Genomic DNA, 23151 nt, shown 5'->3' with positions numbered 1-23151 from the left:
GTGATCCTGCCATTGCAAGATGAATCCTGGCTTTCAGCCACTTTAGCACATGTACCATGATGTGATCACAAAGTATCCTTTCATCATTCCGTACACAAGATGGATGACAGGAGATAAAGAATCGGGGAGGTTTAGAGAAAGAATGCGTGGTGGAAACCAGCAAGTGTAAAATTCAAGATCATGTTATAATAAACACACAATAGGGATCACAGTAAAATTAACTTTGATTTCCACTGACTATATACTTCTCATACATATTTTTGAATGTAATCAATACTCAAGTTTTTAACCTGTTAAGGCATCTTTAGAGTCATTTTAGTATGTTGAAAAGAACTCTGCTTAAACAATACCTTCTGGTCCACATCCATCTCAAACTGGAAGTGCCAGTTTGGGAAGCTCCTATAATGATGGTCCCTAATTTTTTATAAACAAGAACATTTGAAGTAATAATAGCTGATAATTTGATTCAAGCTCTACATTTCAGATGGGGTATTGAAATGGGATATTCCATTTGGAACCTGATGCCCAGGACAAATGTGATGTCACCTTTGGATTCACTGCTGCAGCATTTCTGACAGAGGGTTTGTCCTTCCAGGCAGCAACTCGGGCTCAGACTGACAGTCTGATCATGCCTCTGCTGTTCTGACAAACTACTCGCTGCTGATATGAAAAGAGCAGGGAAGACAGCACCTATTCTGCAATACCTCTTTGCTCAGAATCCTTCATCCTGCCCTTACAAGATCCCCTTCTGGCTGATCTGTTGAAACAGAAAAGTTTTATTGCCCTTACAGAGGAATAAACATAGGTATCCAGTGAGTTAGTGTAATCATTCTCCAAATAATTTTTCCTATATAATAAGTCCTAATGAACAAAGACAAATTTAATTGGGACATGAATTGGCAACTACTATACATACATCCACAGCATATTTAGAACTATTAATGATTTAAAGATAAGCAAAGGGGAGACAGCTTAAGGTAAATCACACAATTTCATGAAGAAAATAACGTATGACTGGGGTAGGCATTTCTTTTACAAAAATCAGGGTCTGCTCACTGCTTCAGCTGAAAGTACCCCTTGTGGAAAGAAGCTAGGGATCAAAACACTCCCACAAACAAAATGGGAACACTAATGTTTTATCTGGAGAATCACAGATGTTTTCAGAACTGAAAACTGTCAAAGTTAACTAAATAAGAAAGGGTTTACCCCAGATTTTAAATATGTTTCCATAAATAAGAGAAGTTCTTTTGGGGAAAAAAAACTGTAGGGAGGGTTCCTTTGAAGATGTTTATAGTTAATACATTTTACCTTGTTTTTCTGCCTCAATAGTTACCGTATTAAGCTCCCATGCAGAAAACTTCCCTTTTTTTAAGGCCACTGATATTAAGTTAGAAACCACCTCCTGGCAAGGTTTAGAAAAATGTTTCTGTCTCTGACAGAAAAGCCATTGAAAATGTAGGTGGATCCACAGAAATTTTGTCTCAGACTGTTTCTTTCTGCCGCCTTCAGTGAACACGTGCAAGCACAATTAGCACCCCAGAAGGGTCCCCTCAGCCCCTTGGAAGGCAAAGAGATGAAGGGAAGCACACTGGAGGTTTCCCTGTCTGCAGTCCTTGACAAATCCTCCTATGAATGAAGTGCATAGATTTCCTGATTGATCCATAAAGGAAATTATGGCTTTTTTGGCTCTTCCAAAAATCACTTCCTGCATAAGATAAAGACTGTGTCTCTTTGAGTGATGCATATGTTATGGATCAACTGGATTTTGCTTCTTTAACTCAAAATTATCTTCTGGAAAAAATTGTTTTAAACACTTTTATACCCTATTGCCACCACTTTGGAATGAAAAAGGAAAAAAAAAAAAGACTACATATACAAAAACCTAGAAATCTACATTTGCAAAGGTTGTGCTAAGTTAGAAATAAAGGAAATGCATGACAGCTGGCATTCAATGTGCCTGTCAGTAGATAATCATGAATGATTTAGTTTTCCAATGAGCTTTGAAGGCCATTGTGAAAAACTCTTAAGGAAAATCAATACTTTCAAGATAAATGGTAAAGTCTGCAAATTAGAAATAGAGAAGCACTGAAGCACTGTTTCTTAAAATAAAGAGTTTAAATATGCAATGTCTGTGGTGTATAGCAGCATAATTTTATATAATTATCAATATTCCAAGGGAGGAAGTAGACACCAAGTTGGCAATGTTTGCCAATTACCCCAGGTCTAATTTCTAATCAAACCTACAGAAGTTTGGAAAGGAATGACAGTTGTGAATGATAAACCTGTCAGGAATCAGGCAAATGAAAGGTAACCCAGATAAATATAAACTAGGCAAAAGTAGTGTAAGTATAAAAATTAATCTGTCTCTAGAGGCTACTGCAACTCTGATGTTCAGTAATATCATCAGAAAGCAAATAATGGTTGTTTAAGTCTAAAACGACATCTTTGAAGAAAAGTTTCTGAGTCATAATGAACTGTTCTGTGAAAAAGCTCACCCAGAAACCCTGTGCAACTGGAAAGCAAACAAATCAGCAACAAACAAAATTCCTGAGAGTATTAGGAAGAGGCTGGAGAATTAATATGAATTTCATCATGTCTAGATATGGTAATGACACACTGCTTCTTTAATACGGTATTGCGTTTTGAGCCTGCTCTTTTAATGTACCTGTTTTTTTCTAATCTTTTAAATCTTTGTGCAAATGCACATCCCCACATTACCCTGATAAAGGCACACTTTCCACATGAATGTTCTGCAATGAATTCGCAATGTTTGCTGCTGTTCATACGCTGGGCTGCTGGCCCATGGGAGAAGCTGGTTCCTGTGTCACCCGGCCCCACATCCCCACGGGCTGCAGCACCAGGCCTGGCAGCAGGGTGGAATGGCACAGCATGAGGAGAAATAATGCTGCTGCTGTTCTAATTTCAGACAGACGGTTAGTTTGTGGAAGGGAACCCTTGGCAGTGGCTCAGCTGGTGACTGTGTGGCGGCGGTGACACTGCTCCCCTTTCTGCCCCCCGCGGCCACGGTGACGAGCGCAGTGTGCAGCAGTTCAGGTGACAGTCACCCACAGACACACCGTCCCTGATGACTGGGCAGAAATTACTACAACACTTTCCCTCCTCTTGCTTAAGCATTTAAGCTAAAATGTGATGGCAAACAAGCATTTTTGATAACACTCATTGCCTTTTTATGAGCTGATAAAAAAGTGAGAAGTAAAGAAGGGAGTAATTTTTAATTGCTGCTCTGATGAACTTGAAGAACCACAGAAGTATTATTTTGGCAATATTTTTTGTTTGTTTTAAAAAAAAAACCAAGATTCTTTACCATAAACAAGTTTACATTTTTCATATTGGCTGACTGTGCAGTTTTACACTTTAATGTTGAAATTATACAGAATTAACAATATTCTCCAGTTGCTTTCCTGGTCATATTAGACTTACCTTGATTCACAGCAGTGTAGGATTTAGGTCTTACCTGTCACACTTGTCTGTCCATTAGCTTTTATTTTTTCCTTTTTTACAGCATATAGAAATACACATGTCCAGAGAAATGCTCCAAATAATTCTATCATTTCTCAAATGTTTAGCATAGCATACGGTTGTTCTTTTCAATGTGCAAACACCACCTCAAGAGACCAAGTTAAAAATCAATCAGCCCTGTTCACAGTGAGAAGGTTGAACACCACTCCAAGCCTTTCATACGGGGTGAAAAGCCATGGCACAGAATAAAAGGGCTCTCTTGAACTGTGTAAGTAATGCACTGTTTTAAGGCAGCTTCAGGATTGGATATTAGAACCAGATTGGAAAGCATACACTGAAACTAAATGTGGAAACACCTTTACTTACTGTGTTAAAATTTGGGAAGAATCCAACAGCAGAGCTGCTGTCCACAGGGAAGGGCATAAAGGGTTTGATATCCAGGGAAGGCTGCATCATCAAGGCAGGTGTGCGCACAAGGGTGGGAAGTGTAGTAGTGCCTGCCAAGAGCAAACAAAACCAGGAATTCATGGTGTTCTCCTTTCTGTAACACACACAGTATAGCTGACACAACTGCCAAGAAAAAATTATACAGGGGATGATGAAAAGGCTCTGTAGGAGTTTATATCATTAAAAGGAAGCTATTTACACACGGGACAGACGAGGCAGAGCACTTGCCTATGGCCATGGATACTTAGAAGGTGAAGATAAGGCATATGGTATATAAATCACACTGGTAGGTAGAATAAATCCTTTCTACAGCTGCAAAATTCTACTTGTGCCAAAAAGGCCAGGATGGGTGCCCATGAAAGTCAGATACTTCTGCAATTCATGGTTGCCTACTAGATTAGCCAGCACAGACAATACAGGTATGCTGAAATCCAGAGGTTTGTTTCCAAATAGTGATCTGCATGTTATTTTTCCCCTCTTCTAACTATCAGATGCTACACAAACAACATTTCATTGAACATGTAAAAATTTGCCTTTTTTACAGTGCAAGGCAAATATTAGAAAACAGCCAACAATTAAATAATCAGCTAGCGTACCAATGAACACAATTCTTTACATGCAATGCTAGCTATTTTATAAATTGGAGCTCTCCAAACAAAAGTTTTCTAGAAATATATATGCTGAATTTTTTTCTGTATACGCATAAGAATCATTGCCCAACAAGATCCCAAAGGAATGGGCAGGCACAGATGTCCAAATATTCATTTTAAACTAGTTATGTACCCTATTCACACAAGAAGTGTGCCTAGCACACAGCTCTGAGCTATGCCTGTGGGAGTATATTTTTCCCCTGAAACCATACAAAATAGATTTCAAATAAAATTTCCATCATTGAAATAAAAAAAAAACAAAAAAAAAAAAAAAAAAAACAAAAACAAAAAAAAAAAACAAAAAAACAAAAAAAAAAACCCAAAAAAATAACAGAACCAAAACCACAAACAAAAAAAACCCCTCAGTGTCTCCTTCCTGGATTGAATAAATAATTCAACACCGACAGGAGCAGGCAGTGGAACATAAGTGTCCCACACCTCTAAAGGAGGGTGAGTCACTCTGTCTCTCCTACCTCTGTCACAATTTCTCCATAATTACCTCCTCCTTCCACTCACCAGTGGCCAGCAGCTGGGAGCATAACAGGTCTCTGAGGAGCTTCCCTTGTCTCAAGCACAGCTTACACAATACCTGAGCTTTTTCTCATGGAAGACATCTGAGCTTTTCTAATCCAGCCAGGAAGGGGATGGGCAGGAGGGAAGGGGAGGGGGACTGAGAGTGAGTGAGAAGGAGGGGGTTAGAGAAGTAAACAACCAATTTTCCTTCTCTTCTCCCATAAAATCAAATCATTTGTGTCCACTTGCAAAATGCCAGGCAATCCGTATGGGCTGCGTGAGCACCAGTCTTCCATTAAGGGATCTCCCTTTCTGCCTGTTAAGGACACACAAAACTGAAGGCAAAGGAGAGATTTTCCTGCTTTTCACTGTCCTCTCACCACAGTCACAATTGCAAGTCCATCTTATGGTATCCAAGAGGAAAGCTAAGTTCAGAAGCCAGATGGGGCTGCATGGATTTTTTGGATGAACAAACACTTGTAACTAGCCCTGAGCTCCAATTTTGTTGATGCTGGAGAGACAGTCATTTTGATCTCAGCCGCAGCATAGTAAACATCATATTATGGTCTAGCACATGAATAGCAGGCTGTAATCTATTCTCTGTTTCTTCTATAGGAAAAGCATCATGATTGCACAAAGATGGGTCAACGACAGCCATGCAAAGAGAATGTTTCATACCATCCCAACAGAGCTGCACAACTTGAAAGGAAAAATATGCCTGAGAAACTTTCCCAGAATATTTTCTCCCTTCTTCTATCCCAATACTTTCATAAATGTCAAGTTTGTTCCTGCATAAGCCCGTGAGACTAATTGACAGTTGTGCCTAATTAAGTGTACGTCAAAGCTTATTCAAGTGGAGTCACAAACGTCAAAAAGCTAAAGGGTAACATGCCTATAGTTTCTTATTCATATCCATAATGGAAAAGATGAATCAATAGGAAAGCAGTGTGCCAGAGAATTTATCCAAAGAAAGTATCTTCAACTGCAAAAATGATTATTTCTACTAGCTGGTTCTGAAACAGTAGATTTACATAATTTGGATTTCAGAGTTGCATTCAAACAGGAACTATGTTGTATTCAATTACCTAAAGGGCCATCATCAATCTAACTTCTGCAAGTTTCTCTTTGAAGTTCATAAGCAATTAAAGATCTGTGAAGTTAAAGAAGACCTATCCTCTCTTTACATAAATGTACTTCAATGAAGCTATGGTTACATATTCTAACTCAATTTTACAGGAAAAAAACCCAACAGAATAGACTTAGATTGTGACTGACATTTGAAATCAAAGTTACTTTTCTGATACTGTCCTTATTCAATGTATAGAAAGCATGTGGCATAAAATCTTTAAGGCATCCTACTGAAAAAAAAGCAACCTTCTTTGTACTCCTTCGTTGAGCACAGAATCTTTCATGTGAAAAAGACATCTGAAACCTCTCTAATTTTTCAGTCCATGTTTTTTCTGCTGCCAGAGTAATTTATAACCAGGAGACTAAAAGAAAAGAAAATATATACACCTACCAGACTGATTAATGAAGGCATTAATCATAAAAAATGTGGTTTGTTTGCCAATTTACTACTTCAACAATTGCCAGTCAAATATCAATAACCCTGTTGGACTGAAGTTTGGCTTAGACTCACCTCTGAAAGCCTCTGAAGGAATTATCTTGTCAAGGTGGCCTAAATTACAAGTAGAAGCACTTCATGAAAAAATCATCAAATCAAATGCAATAGGGCAGTTTTGCCCTGGCATTTCTCCCAATGGTCAAATAGATTCTCACTACTACTTCACCAAATCTTTATCCAGACCTGAACTAAGCAGGAATATTGGCACAAAAAAAGTTGTTGCTGACAAGCTTCATTATCATTATCTTTCATTAATTTAACAGATGTTTATAATTTCATTAGCATTTTAATGATAAAGAGAACTTACCATGTCAAGAACAGATTGTTCTAAACTACCTGTAAATCTTTACAAGAAAGAGCAGTTATATTTATTCCAAAGGCATTTGCTTATTTCAGTTTATACTTGTTAAACACTTTTTTATAACTTCAATTTTGACTTCCACAGCAGGAGTTATCTAAATACTGGGAATGCACGCTGTGGACAGACTTTGCAACAGGCACTAATCCTCACTGGTCCCTTTAACTCTTGTCAAAGGGGAGGAAAACAGGTTTTCAGCTGACCCAAAATGTCTCATTTTACTAAAAGTTTTTCTTCTTACACACGTTTATCTGAAGAAAAAAGTCCCTGTGTAACAGGTGCTGCTCCTCTTTAGCCATGTACACATGACTTTGCATACACTGCAATGCACTGGGACACTGATCACAGAATCACAGAAGTTCAAGACTGGAAGAGACCTATAAGATCATCTAGTCCAGTCAATGTTCTAACTGTTCAACTAGATCATGGCAGCAAGTGCCACATCCAGTCTTTTTTTGAATTCTTCAAGGGATGATGACTCCACCACCTCACTGGGTAGATGATTCCAGTATCTGACCACTCTTACTGTGAAATATTTCCTTCTTAATTCTAACTTACATCTCGCTTTACGCAACTTGAGACTGTGTCCTCTTGTTCTATCTTGTATCTGTCCCTCCTGTGGCAAGATGTGTCCCCAGGGCCAATGAAGCAAGCTTTAGCCTGTTGCCAACAAGGGGACAGGTAACATAAGGGCTTGAAGAATCTCTAAGAACATCCCCACTTTTCCAGCTTCACAGAAAAAAAAAACAGAATTCCAGACCAGCAGGACTGCAGTTTTGGCAGAGGGAATCACAGTTAACCTCGGCCATGGTAAACAGTCACTGCTCCTCTTCTTCAAGTAAAAGTGGCACCAAGATCAGTCAAATCTCAGCACACAACTTCACCTTCTGCACCTCTTGAAAACTACTTGTGACACTATTACTTCTGTGATTTTCTCACCAAGTGCTTTTCTTTGTCACTGAAAAACACAGGAAAGTTTAATGCCTGCTCATTAATTCCTCAGATTTGGGTCATTATTAGACCATTATACAGAAAAACCTCCAATTCAATCACAGAACATGCTCATATAAAACACATTCATGAATTATTTCAGCTTACTTCAATAAATGAATCATGTTTCAGACTTGAAAGCATTCTCTTCCAACATCTTCATTAAAGGCAACTATGGAGAAATCTAAAGCCATACTCAAGTCTCTCCAACATCTTCATTAAAGGCAACTATGGAGAAATCTAAAGCCATACTCAAGTCTTTCCTGTTACCTAAACATGTTACTATAATATTTTAATCCTCCTATCAAAAGAAGCAATCCACACTCAGAGCAAGAGAGTGGAAGAATAAACACTCTCAGGACTGAATAAAAGTATTTGAGTGACAAATTTCTATGCATTGGACAATCTACACCCACCTTAACCTCTACATTTAGTATATCAAAGTCATATTTATGGACAAATAATGATATCTACTGGGGAGAGGGGGCCTGCAGAGGGACAAGATTGAGACAAAACAATAGGAAACTGGAATTTCAGTATTTTAGAGAGAAATATCTTAGAAAATTAATATTAAAAAAATCTTATTCTTCTTGCAGTTGAAAGTTGAAAAACCTTATTCTTCTTGCAGCCTTTCTAGTAGCTTTCAATAACAACTGGAAGGTTTTTTTGTGGAAGATACCAGAACAGATGGAGTAGAAAGTGAAGGCCAATAATTAGAAGTGAAACAGAGTATCTTGCATTTTCCCTAAATAGCTGCATTACAATTCCCTGTCCATAACCCCAGGAAGAGCCCTGTCCCTCCTGTGCTCACAGGACGTGTGACTCACGCTGCTCTCCCCGGTGCCCCCTCCCTCCCTCCGTGTCCCCCGGTGTCCCTCCTGGGGCTCAGGACCCCACACCTGTACGCTGAGCAGCAGAGCTCACAGCAGTTGTGCTTCACTGTTTATTTCACACGTTTCTTCTCAGCATTTCCATTCCCAATCCAAGCAACGCCACAAGCACTGTACTGCTATCAAAGCAAGTTTGTTAGCATTGGCTCCTTGTCAAGTCTAAGCAATTAAATAAATTACAAAACATCCTTTACTATATTTAGAAGAAACATGCTGGCTGGAGTACAATTGCAATTTGTTATTATCTGTAGATACTATGGAAATATTTGCCACTAGTTCCTTAAAAGAGAGAATTCTCTAGACTTCTAAAGCAACCCAGACTGTTTGTTTGACTGAAAAATAGAGTGCCATGTCAAGGCTTAACATGAACAAGCTCAGTAAGCTGGATTTTTTCTAATAAACCAGTAACAACTATTAATAAATGCAATGCTCTGGCCTACATTAAGATCAGCTGAAGTTTCGCAGTCTATCCCTATTTCTTTTTCTCAGAATCCTCTAGATGGGTAAAGCTTCTCCTCCTGGTTTCCCCAGACTGAGTGAGCAGCATTACCCCCTCCCCTGTTCTTATCTGCTTCTAGGAAACATTGCTTTGGACTTGTTTTCACTTTGAAGTTTTCCAAGTAGAAAAGAAAAAACAGCTGCATCTTTTTCAGCTCTCTGTTCTCATGCCATCTGGACTAATGGAGATATTTATGAAATCCTGAGGATTCTTTTACTTGTTTTATTCAAACCAGCCCCAACCCTTACCATTTGTACTGTCCCAACCCAAACGCAATGAAAGAAGGTGTTTGCTTTGCTGCTGTCACCCTCAAATGAAAACACATCAGGTAACAACTACTGAAGGCACACTCTTGTCCAGAGCATGGTGCAACTCCTGTAGCAGTCTCCATCATTTTCCTCAGTGCATGTGCTTCGGTGCTGGGCACCAAGCCTGTAATTGTCCCAGGATCTCTTCCCTTCTGGTTCAGGAAACACAAGTTTTCTTACAAAATGAAGCTTCCCTGATAAAGAGGAGGAGCAAAAGAGTCCAGTATACATTACCTTGAAAGTTTCATAATTTGGAGGAAAGCACTTAATTGCAGTTAGTTTTTTTAGAGTCTGTTATCCCTTAACTGTCACATAACCCGATTTTTCTCAAAATCTAACTCTTACCCATGCTTCTGGCACCACGGGTGCCACCATCTAACCCTCAGTGAGCCTCAGCACAGGCTTTCTTCCAGGAGGTACTGAGCTGCTACCCACAAAAACCAAACGAGCCTGTCACCAGGAATGCTGCTGAGGGAATCCTTTGTTGTTTCTTGGACAAGCAGATTTATGTTTGCAGCTGGTTTCTTGCTCCTTAAATCACCTTCAATATGCCAACCCACCAGCTCAGTAGTGCTGTGCACAAAGGTAAGAGGGGTTTAGACAGAAACATCTTCACAGATGTGTCTCATCCCTTAACCACCCACATTAGACAATTTCCAACGCTCTTGAACATCATGACAGCTCAGAGAATTTCATGCCTCATTTGCTTTTCCTGCTTAACACACAATCTCCTATACAAAATACAGTTACCCAAGTTGCTTCTTGTTTTTTTTTTTTTAAGTTTTTCTATTGATATTGCCCTGTAAATATCCTTCAGATAAAAGATCGCTGAAAGAACTAATTCAGATTATTCAAAGAGGTCTTGAAAATATTGGCAACAGAAACCCAGGTCTCCACCAAATAAAATCTTTCTCCCAATTAAAATTCTCAGATTTCCAGAAATGTCAAAAGAAGTTCACTTCACCCCTTTTCTATCCACGCCATCACAACACCAGTCACAATTTTCCCCTTACTTGCCATCATTTCCATAGCTAGGCACATGTTTTTAAAAGAACCACTATCTTTCTGCTTAGAAATAAAAAACAAGGGAAGATACAGGGAAGAAAGGCAGATTTAAAAACCTTTATGATATTGTCCATGTAGTCTACACAGGTTCCACATTGAACTTAATTGCTCTGCCACAGCATAGGCCATGCAGCATACAAGCACCTGTCCAAAAGAGATCAAACACATGAAGGTTTTTCTAGCTGTTGCCCCTAACTAAAGCAACAAGAACATCTTCATTGGATTTCCTGGAGGATTTCAACTTCCTCCTAATCAGATGACATACTACATCTACTGCTTTTCAGAGCCCACACTCTCGAACATCTTCAGCAAGGGACAAACCAGAGCTCAAGCTTTACAGTTACCAGCACATCCTGCAGCACCACACCTGGAAACAAACAGTGCAGAGAGCTCACTCCACAGATGAGAGCAGGAGCCAGGCTTAGCACTTCTCTCACCTAACAATGCAAAGAAAGGCACTTGAACCTGCCTGTGGAAAGAGCACAAGAGTTCTGCAGGTCAGACACCAAAGGAAGGCAAGTACTACAGATTTACCAGTGCCTTACAATATCCAGAAGTTTCATATGTTTTTGCTGTGACCCCACAATCATGAATGTTTTCAGCAAGCCAAAAGGTGTAATAACACACAGACCATGGAGTCCTGTAAAGGCTTCCCAGTATTAATCAGTGCCATGGTGCTTACTTAAGTCACTAAGGGTATAATCCACCACCTCTGCAGCACTTCAGCATATACATATACACATATAAACAAACAGCTTAGGACTCAGAGGTAAATAATAATTTCATTGCAACATGGTGCTTTTGTGACTTTGGGTGCTGTGAAATAGTGGGCAGCTATCAAGCCTGAACAAACCTGGCCTGTTGTAATTGTGTGTTTAGCTTTGAAGATCTGTGAGAACAGCACACCGTGTTGCCTGAAATGTGCCCCCTGATTCTTGGGGCTGTCCTGTGCAGGAGCAGGAGCTGGACTTTGAAGATCCCTGTGGGTCCCTTCCTACTCAGAATAATCTGTGATTATGTGAGTATTTGCAACCTGACCCTGGAAGAAGGGCAGCCTGCTATTCAACATGAAAATATAACCTAAAAGACTAATAAACTGAATTTCACTGGCTTTTCCCCTGCTATTCTTCTTAGAATTAAACTTAAAAGGGTTACTAGCTAGCTGTCTGCTACAGAGTTGCATTTAAAATAACTTCTGGGGGAAGAAAGAAATAAAAAAAATGAAAAGAAATGGTGTCTGAATTTTTTGAAGAGTTCATAAAAGGGGACCTCAGAGCACAGGGTTACAGCCAGCATGGGGTCATGGCATTCAGAAGATCAAAGTCCACAAATCCTGTCTCTCTTGAATTAAGGTGCACTGCTTTACTTATTCTCAAAGTCAGCATTGATGAATAAGTAAGAACTTGAAAATTTATAAAACTAAAATAGATGCTGTCTACTCTCTATTTATAAAGGGAGAAGGAAGACAAAATATTTCAAATGAACAGATCTGGTAGCCCAGACCACCACATTTGTGATGTTATTGAACATTAATTAAACACCAGTACCTAATTAAAAACCTTATTTTGCCTTGGGGTGCAGCAGTGCTCCAGCCCCGCCAAGGCTGGGACATAAAGACTTTTGATGCTGTTATGTTTTCAAAGAATGTATGACATGAACTTTGACAAATCCACCCTCAGATTATCTTCAGAAAAAGAGAAGAGAAAAAAAAACCAAAAAAGAAAAGCCAGTAACAGAATGTTTCTGTTAAATTAAATTGAGATTGGATCAAATAAGCATTTTTTTACTCAAACATTTGAACAGTGTTTCAACTGATACAAGCCTTTCAAAAAAAGGCTTCTTTTTTCTTCTAGTTTCCCAGAGACTAATATCACTTTAATATGATTTATATCACAAACTAAATGTAATTAATCAAACACTATGCTGAAAATAAAGACAAATAAAGACAAGTTTAAAGCATTTTTTGAAAATGTGCTGTGCAGCCTGCATCTGCTTTCCATGGTGACAGCAGGAGCAGGCTGGGCAGCCTCACTGCTCCTCTTCTCCAAACACTCCCTTGAGCCAGCACAGGGAGTCAGACCACTTGTAAACAAACACAGACCAACAAAAGAGAAACTTGCCTTCGAGCAGCCCAGTGAGCTGGTCGAGCTGAAGTCATGGTTGGGAAACAGAGAGTACCAGGTCGGTGGCAGCAGAAAAGAAAAATTTTGTTGAGCATTGATGTATCTTATTGTCATCCAGACTCATCTGAACTAGCCCTCATCTTCCCTGCAGTGTAACAGCCAAATTTCATGCCTGCCACTTTGTGTTTCTGGTTATTTCTCTCAGGATGGTGTCTGTTTAAGCTGCCAACACCACAGTGTTAACTCAAGTTCACCCTATGAACACAGCAGTCCAGCCCTGCATTCCCAGAATACGAATTCCTGCTCATGTGCTGCATTGGTTATTACTCAGCTCCTGATTTCCTTTATATACTTTGGCATAATTCATTTTTCCTTTTCTTCAAAGGGAAGATTTAAAATTACTGTGACCCCATCAGCTCTCTCACTGCTCTGGAACCTCTTTTACAAGTACCACAGATCAGTATTTTCATCCATGCAAATATCCTTGTGGTGTGTCTGTCAGAGCCAGTGCTTTGAAGATTCTGGTTCATTGATACACTCTGACATGTTCTTGCAGGCTTTTTTTTGTTTATATTGGCAACTGTCACATGAACATAACTGATCTTTCTAACAAAAAGTAATTACAAACTGGCTCCATGCAACCCAAACTTTTGGTTTCATCTGACTCTCACAATAACAACTCAAATTTTAATTTGGTCTTCTGTAAGTATTGTAAGTGCACTTAGAGAAAGATTTATGTTTGATGCTTATTTGTCTCATTTTTTTTCTATTTTTTTTTTCCTACAGATTCATGTTGCTCTTTCTTCACCATTCTTAGCAATTCAAACCTGTTTCTATTTCCTACCCCTACATATAGTTCTTTTGCTTTAGTCTGTAGGAATTTTTTTGTTTTGCCAAATTATTCTTGCCACATTTCCTGACTTGCCTCTGCCAGGAGACTCTTTGCAGTTGAATTCTTTTCAGGGTTTCTTTAGAAGAACTTTTAAACCCTTACAGTATGCTTGATAAAAATAAATATCCTGATAAGGATATCTTACAGAAAAAAACTCAATCCTCTTTTCAGAACTGCTTTCACTACTGGTTGTTTGGTGTGTTATCACGAGCAACATTTTGCTGCATAATTAAAAACCAGGCAAAATGGCTATTCTGTAATTTTTTTCTTCTACTAAAAAGCAGCTGCCCCTCAGTTCTAATAAATAATGTTTTTACCTATCTTAAAATAACTGCAAGATTTCACTCTAATTTTAAAGGCAATAATCAATACTTCATATTCAGTATCCTAAATGCTAGTTTAAAGATGAATCTAAGCATCAGAAAGATTCCAGCTTGCCTACTGGAACAGGTAGTGTATTCCCCTTTCACTTCAAATCCCTGGTTATATACTGTGGTAAATAATTGAGCCTGTAATTCTGAGTAGTGAGGAAGAAGCAATGAGCCCTTCACCTTCTTTTTTGTTTCTATTCTGATGCCTGATTTAAGAATGTGCTTAAATTCCCAATCACTGGGCTTTAAACTCACATTCAAACATTCTTATTAATTCTCAAGAGTACCACAGATCTCTAACCTCACTTCATACTTTGTGATTGGCAAGACTCAAGAGAGGATTTTCTAACTGAAAGGCAATGCACACTAAACAGAAAGCGTATGGTTTGAAATATGACTTTGTATTTCTAAAATATTCAAAACTTAACAATGAGAGTTGAAACTATATTATTCAAAGAAAGAATGTTTTGGTTTTGTGAAGTGGAAAGAAAAAGCAAAAAGCACAAAGGAGCAAAAATACTGCTATTGCAAAGGCGTGGCTTCCACTCCCAGTGATGTTTCTAGTAGCTATAATACCACTCCCAGCAAAAGGGAAAGCAAAAACATTGAAATGCTACCCAGATTCTTGGAGAAAGAGTTATTCATGTAAGATTTTGAAGTCACAGTTGAAGGCATTTGATGAGTATATCAAATATATATAATATATATATATAAATCTTTATATATATATTTTATATATAGATATAAATCTCATACATATAAGATTTCTTTGTGTCATCATATATATTTGATATATATAGTATATCAAATATATATATGATGACACAAAGAAATCTTTTAAATACTTTATAATATAACTTAGCTTTTCCCTTTTAATTGCCCATATTTACGAAACCAAGTGAAGCAAGCTGGCTTGTATAAACTTGAGATCTGGAGCTATGATGTGTGATGTAAAAAACTCTGGCAAATAATTCAAACATGGATCTATTACTCTGGTGTAAATCTGTCATCATTCCTTTTAAGTCCAGAGAACCACCAGGATTAGCAGCAGTACAAGTGTGAAATTTGGCTGAATGACTTCAGCTGGAGGAGCTCTGTGCAGAAGCAGCAGCTGCCAGGTCAGACACTAGAGTGAACCTTCCCCAGTGCAAATCAGCAGCAAGACAAGGTACCAAAGTATTTGTTACCAGTTTCATGTCCTCAGTTTGATCTACATGCACAGAAACTGCTACATGCTCTTTGCTGACTAATAGTTCTCAAACCGCTGCACAGAGGAGCCCACTGAGGACATGAGACATGCCAACACTGACTGCAAAGAGGTGTTTGCAAGAGGTGAACAACTGACATTCCACAGGGCAGCACTTGTAGGAGGAACCCAGCAAGGGAGATGTGCAGAGTGACTTGGAGTGCAGGGAGAGCATCACAGCCCACCCACTCCTCTCTCCATTACCACTTCTACTGAACTCTCCCTCCATCTCTGTGCAGATGTCTGAATCACATCATCTCACATAAATATCTGCCGCAGTAGCATGTTAAATCTGCAAGGGAAGGCTCAAACACTGGCTCCTTAGTTAAGGTCAAGGCTGGTATGTTTCTGTGGATGCACCAGACATGGTTTCACAGCTCATCATGCATTCCAGAATGGGTTTTAAATATGCCACGTATCTCCCCAGCAGATACAGCCTTTCAGAGTGAAACCATACCCCAGAATACACTCAGTGCCATATAACCCAAGGATTCCAACCGAAGTTGTCATCCTTGGGTTATATGGCGCTGAGTGTAGTGCCATATACAGCTGAAATGGTGCAGTGTAGTGCCTACTTGATCACCTGCTTAAGGAACTCCAGCTCCACATTCAGGAGCTGGAGTTCCTTGAGCAGGTGATCAAGTAGGCAGCTCTGAACTTGCATTCTGCAGTTGCAGCTCAATCACCTGAAGAATGATCCCATATTTTTTTACACAGTCACCTCCAGGAGAAGCAGAAGTGATCTCCCTCCACCTCCACTGGTGGTACCTACCCCTTGTAATTTCTGTGTCCTTTTTCCTGAATTTTCAAAACAGTTCTGTGGAACTATTCAATTTGAATCTGGGAGAAATTTCTCCATTACTACAGTATATTCTGTCAGCAGAAGGGAGATCAAATAACCGAATTTCAGATTAACTTGCTTTTATGCATTTTGACCAGGAAAACGCATGATGAGCTTAGTTGGTTTCAAAGAAAAGATTCTTAGGCATTTGAAAAAGTATAGTCAGATTGGAGGAAATAGAAGAATAAGTCCATTTGCCAATCAGAAAGGGCTTAGATTTATGAGAAAAAGGTAAATTATTCTAAATCTACCTCAAAGATCCAATATGTATCAAGTTTTGGTGGTTTGGGGTTTTGTTTTCTTTGGTTTTTTGGTTTGTTTTTTTTTTTTAATTTTTTTAATTTAAGGTCCATTTCATCATCTTTGCAAAGACAGTTTTTAATCTTACAGTTTTCTGCTAACACAGAGTTTCAGGCTTGTTTGACACCTTTTTGGACATGAAATTCAAATGTCTTCTATTAAACAATTTTCAAAGTTGCACCAAAAAAAAAATCATGCAAAGTGAAATTTAATCCTCAGATTTTCTGTTATAAAAGAGCAGAAATCTATGTCCCATATCTTAAATGCTTTATGGAGCACACTTGAATTATGGAATACACACAAATTGATTACTGTGACTAATGCCTCAATTGGAATTTAAAAAAAGAAAGAAAAGAAAGGAAAAAAAGAGATCAGTTTGTCCTTAGACAACACCGAACCCAGAATACAAAACAACCATAAACATTTTCTTTTTTTCCCCCTCCAAATCATTGTTTGCAACAAAGGATTTCAGAAGAGCAATCATTTAACATGAAAAAAGAAGAATAAATATGCCTCCAACACAAACTGAGAAACAGTCCTCCTGTGACATGAGTTCTCACCGGCAGCAAATTATTTAATTCTTGTGAATTAAATAATCACAAGATTATTTGATCCATTGTGAAAGATCGGAAAAATTAACTTAAAATGGGATAAGGAGAAATCATAAGAACAACTGGATTCCAGTGTGGCAAGCATCAGAAAACTGCAGCTGACTTTGAGATTTCAAACTTTAGTGCCTATAAGAACAGAGGTTTTAATATGATAAGCATTGCCCAGTATTTCTATTTCTGTACACACATGCTCAAATATAACAGCTGAGAAAATCTGTAAATCAATTCAAAACCACCCAGTCTTCATATGTTGGGCTTGGTATGGATTGATAAATCGCTCTATTGGGCAGTGGTGCAGAATTAAAAAAGACTTAGACAAAAAACTACAGAAAATAAAAATATCTAGACATTTTGCCTGAAAAAATTTTAGTGCCCTTGGTCATGCAGTGAAAAATATAAGAAAAAAGGTATAAATAGTAAAAATGCTTGATGTACTTCCAAATAATATTTGAGTTGAAAGAGCAAGGGATTGACCTGCCAGAGTAGCAATTAAAGTGAAGATGGAAAAAGCCTAATAAAAGCCTAATAACCTGACCACAGCATGAAGGACAAAGCTCAAACTATCCACATGTCCTTTACATGAAGGAAGGACTCGTAAATCCATCTCTGATAAAGCTTATTGTGATGAGCAGCAGGTACGTTTTAACTGGGAGAGGATTTACAAATTGAAAAGAGTGAGGTAAAGCAAGCTTTGGGAAGTCTAGAAAACACAAAAAGTTAAAAATGGACACCCTTGGAAAAATACATGACAGATATAGAGGCTAGAGAGGGTACAGGTATTTAAAAGACTTCTGAGATGAAAAATTCTGAAAGGTTTAGGAGAATAGAGAGAACTGAAATAAAGAGATGTGAGAAAAACAGGTCTGAACATCATGGAAAGCTTCTTGACACCAAGATTATTCTGAGAGATATTTAATGCTCACGGTGGCAGCCTTTTTTAGCTGAACCAAAGTGCGGAAATAATCTCCTAAGAGATTTTGAGATTCGCAACAGCACATGCATTTGTATCAAGACTGAATAAAACAGGGCTGTATGTACAAGAGAAGCAATTCTACTCTGGCAAGGAGAGCATTAGATGACCAGCAACGAGTACCATGATAGCACTTGTTAAAAACAATTTGCAATAAGGTATTCATAGTCATTCATTTTATGAAGTACAAGCATGGCCTTGCTTCATTTAAAGAATGCCATATCTTTCATGCTTTATCATGAGCTTTGATCAAGAGATCAATAAAACAACAGTTCACAGAACCAAATAAAACCACAAGCGTATGTTACCAGCTAACACCAATGAAAACCCAATGCAATGCATTTTATTGGGTCCATTTTACAGCAAAAAAGTGAGTCCTTCCTCCACACAGTTGTCAAAAGATTAACATTATAATATAGAAATAGATAGAAATAGTTCTATATTTCTCTGTATCTCTATACAGAGTAAAATGATCTAGCTTAAGAAACAAGAACACTTATTTCTGTTTCAAATTTGCATTTTTATTTTCTGATGGTACTTGCAGTCTTTTCCACTTGAAGTGCAGAAGACAATATAAACACTAACTGTTTATTTTAATTCTGCAATTATGTACCTATTCCTGTGGAGAAGTAAAGCAGAAAGACTTTTAACAGCTCTGTTAACAAATCTGGTTGTTGACAATTGAACAATTTAGTAGTTCTCAACACAGGAGTAGTTGCAAATTCTGGGAAAAGAAGGTTGCTAAGATTCCCTCTCACTCTGCAAGTGGAATTTTCCACTTCATATAAATACTATTTTTGTCAAAGAAATTTGTACAGAGTCATGCTACCACTGCACATGAAATGGAAAGTTCCACAGCTGTAATGGAACTGGGAGCTTTTGTTCATGGAACACTTGGATTTTCATATTAAGGACAAGCATGCGTCACAGTCAAAAGCAGCATTGCTTATCTTCCCAGTAAATACAAGATTTACAAGTTTTATTCCTAAATATCAGTTGTATCTCATTTTAAATGCTGATGTTTCCTAATGCATTCCTAGCAAAGTTCATGAAACACCCTGAGCACAGCTGCTAGCTGCCACATCCCTTACATCTACTGTAACAATCAGCTTGCATGCAAAGCACTGGGAGCTGAATCAGCAAAAACCAGAAGGAGCTTCCATTTAGGGACATTGGGATCTGTGCAAGTGGCACCAAAGGAAGGTACCTATCCAAGAACCTATATTTACCCTTTCTAGAATGATACCAAGTTTCAGCCATTATTCCTACGTGTATCAAAGCATTTCGATCAAAATCTGATCATTGAATCACGGGATCTCAAGTCCTCCAATCCAGCCACATGAAATAAAACAAGAATTCTACGTTAAATCTACAATGTCAGTCAAACATCACATTATTTGAAAATCACTTTACCATAAATAGCACTGAAAACAGTGGGAACAGAAGAACAGGTAAATGTTAATATTAAGCTGGCAAAGAAGAGGAAAAAAAAAAAAGACTGGCTCCATGGAATTTTGTGTATTCTCCATACTCATGTGTATCTCAAAAAATAATAATATCTTTTAACAGATCTATTTACAAGGAGCTACAAAAATCCCTAATACATGTCACAGTTAAAAGAATGGTGGGAAAGGATATGTGATATTTAAAGAATAGATAGAAAATAATGGCAAGTGTCAAGATCTTGCTCATAATCTGGAACTTAATTACTTTAAAAAAAGAGGAAAATAATTAGAAAGATGATAGCGGTTAATGGTGCAGAATAATTGATGGAATTATAACAACTGCTTAGGCATTTCAAGGATCATCCTTCAATAGCAAGAAAGAACTGTTCTGTCTAATAAAGGTAAAAACAATATAGACATATCAACCACTTACCCCTAAATGTCTGGAATGCCACTGCTCCATGCTTTGCTTATGCTATGACAATGCTGTAAGAGCTCAGCTTAAGTTTTGTCACACAACACATTGACATTTGAAAGGTTGAAAGGTTGATGATGTAGGTTAGAATTTCAGTTTCATTAAGAGTGTTAAGAAAGTCTAAATAACTGGGGACTTCATAAACTCTATTATTTGATTTGAATTAAATGCATGTTTGGGGTTTGAGACCCAAAAGACTGCTCAGAAAGTTTCATATCTGAGACAAATGGAAACAAATGAGGAAATCAAACCTTCAGGCAAGACTTGGATGTGTTTCTTAGTACGAGTAGGCTAAATGATTAGAATACAACAAATTGAATAAAATATACTAAGGTTATCTTCATTTAAGAGGGGCACAAACAGGTGTAACCAGAGCCATAGTTAACCAAGAACCACGTGAGTATCTGTCCAGTTTTCTGAAGTCTAAGAGAGACACCAGGTGGTATCCTGCCCTGTTGCCAGAGAATGAAGCTGTTCTGTTTGCCTACATGAAAATAGGGTTTGTTTGATGCTGCCAAGGAAGCTCTGGAGAGCAGCTGGTTGCACTTTCCATTCTCCATCTTTCTTATGGAGGAGAAAAGCATTCTTTAATAATAGACAACAACTGATAACAGTTCAAACAACGGGGAACCCCACATTCAGTAAATGCAGTGAGGCTCACAAAATACAGAGCACTAACACAATACTTCAACTGGAGAAAGTGGCACTCAAAATCGGCTAATTCAAGATTGCAAAGGTGCACACTGCACGGACAACATGCATACATACATATTAAGAGGCAGAATTCCCACAGTACATCCAGCACCAGCAGTTCACATAGATTTGTCAAATATCAGACAAAAGTTACTCAAAATGATAGTTTTATTTTCATTAACTTAACACATCTGTCACTACTTTTTCTTAAGAATGGATTTCCTTATTTAGCATGCCTCTTCATAAAAACTACTATAATTCCTATTCTCCCTGCTTTAACATCAATCATCCTTTTAAAAATTCTTTTCTCTCATAGTTGGTCTCCAGCACTAGTCTCAACAGTGTTCAGTTTGACTTTCTCATGGCTTTTTCCCCCTGGTTTTTTTTTTCACCTTTACTAGTCAGTAAAAATTCCAAATCCAACACCCTAAGATTAAGATAAAAAAACTGATGATAATCCCACCCAATCCCTTTTTATTTTATTATTTTTAAGAAAAGCATTGCCTTTTTTAGCATATTTCCTTTTTCAGATCAACACTGAAGTTAGATGAGAACTTCAACTTTTACTACCTTTAGGACCTGACTCTAATTTTGTAAAGCAGCTCTTGTTCTCTCTTCCATCAAGAAACTGAGAAGAAAGCGTGAGCTGCTCTCCAGGTGGCATATATTGTACATACAAGGAGCTCTTCACTTTCCATGCAATTCATTCCATCAGGGAAGGTAAACCACAGTTTTGAATTTTAAAGCAGGATCTCATGTATGATTTATAAAAAAGGCCAATTGCATCAAGCTTACTTCTTCTGGTCTATTTTCTGCTTCAAAGTGCCCCATGCTGCTATACTTCAGCCATACGTGCAGTATCAATTACTGGCTGTAAGCGACCCTGCACTGGCATCCATTTTGTTGCTATCAACAATCCCTTGAACATTACAGATTTTTGGCTGGCAACATCACCTACTGCTTTGTTGTTACTGCTTAAAGTTGCCATAGAGACAAAAGAACAGCTGAATAGCAATCTTAATTCTCAAGAAACGGTTACTCTTTGGTAATAGGATGCTACTCGCCACTACAGAGTCCAAGGTTCTAATGGAATTTATTTGCAACAGTGAGTTTGGAGTCAGAGCCTTGCTCAAAGAAAAAATCGAAAACAAGGCAAAGACAAAAGAGCCTTGTGTTTCCTCCTGCTCACTGTAGTTCTGCTGCTACTGAAGAGGCAAAGGAGACTGTCTCCCTGCTGTGGCACAAGATACAGCAGATGATGACTCCAGCCCCATACCCTGAAGGATAAAACAGTCACTGCACAAAGACCCTTACCTTATTCTCTCTTCTTACATATATATTTTCTCTTCTTATGTCTCAAAATAGTAGGCAATAAAGAAGCTCCATGCTTCATCTTCCTCACCAAGTAAAGTGGTTCACTACCTCATGCAAAGTGCTTTTTCATCCACAGATACACAACACAACATAGGAAAAAATTAAGGATTCCCTCCTTGAATTTTTTCCTCTAGCCACACAGATCTGCTTTCTCTCCAGTACAGCCCTTAATGAACAGAGTATGTGCAGAAGCTCAGACTAACAGCTGAATCCCTCTGCTCACTGCTCCATTAACTCATATTACAGTATAACTTGCAACTGATGGGAATTGAGGGCACTCAGCCCTGGGATACTTGGCATCTTTCAGATTCCAGTCCTAGGTTTTGAAATCCTTCCATGTCCCCACAGCTCCTGAGTGGACAGAATGCATGGGATCAGAGTAAGCATTACCTTCTCTATCTTAAATCCTGTTGTTCAGAAGTCAGAGAATTTCTAAAGATAATTATAAATACCAGATTATCCCTGGTTTGGTACAAACAAAACACAATAAATCAGAACCTTGTCCTGCAAAGTCATCCCACAGACAGAGCAAGCAGCTGTCAGGAACAGCTGAAAGAATATTTTCCTCTTCAAGAGCCTTCACCTCACCCTCAACTTGACACTGTTGTCCTGCTCCCAACATCTTAGTGGTAGCATGAACACAAAACCAATTCCATGGGGTTGCTGCCTGATGTTCCCCCTGCAGCAGGAGCAGTTTTAGCCCCTCCATTTCCTGCCCCATGAGCAGACCCTGACTTACCTGTTCCTGTGCACAATAATAGTCAGGAGGAATATTCTAGCAAGGTAAGTAGTAGGGGATAACGCAGAAGAGAAGGAGGAAAACTGAGATATAAGTGATTCTTCCTCCTCCTCACCAGGCCTCCCTTCTGAAAGATTCCTGCACCCCCTTTCCCAGCCACTGCATTTTTTCACCCCCCTGTCTTTGCTCCCCACAGCCCTGACATCCCACTTGAGACTCCTTTCACCTCTACCCTGGCCTCTTGTGA

General features: G+C 38.5%; 1 protein-coding gene across 1 annotated transcript in view; it reads right to left on the bottom strand.

Moving 5' to 3' along the window:
* Positions 1 to 23151, bottom strand: part of ZNF385B (zinc finger protein 385B) — a 147566-nt gene that overhangs the window by 48261 nt on the left and 76154 nt on the right. The window contains exon 3 of the mRNA XM_058809548.1: positions 3847 to 3977. Coding sequence (XP_058665531.1) covers positions 3847 to 3977 — 131 coding nt within the window. The remainder of the gene's footprint in view (positions 1 to 3846; positions 3978 to 23151) is intronic.

This window comes from Ammospiza caudacuta, chromosome 8, assembly GCF_027887145.1.
Source record: "Ammospiza caudacuta isolate bAmmCau1 chromosome 8, bAmmCau1.pri, whole genome shotgun sequence".
Taxonomy (NCBI): domain Eukaryota; kingdom Metazoa; phylum Chordata; class Aves; order Passeriformes; family Passerellidae; genus Ammospiza; species Ammospiza caudacuta.
This window is presented reverse-complemented; position numbering and strand designations above follow the sequence as displayed.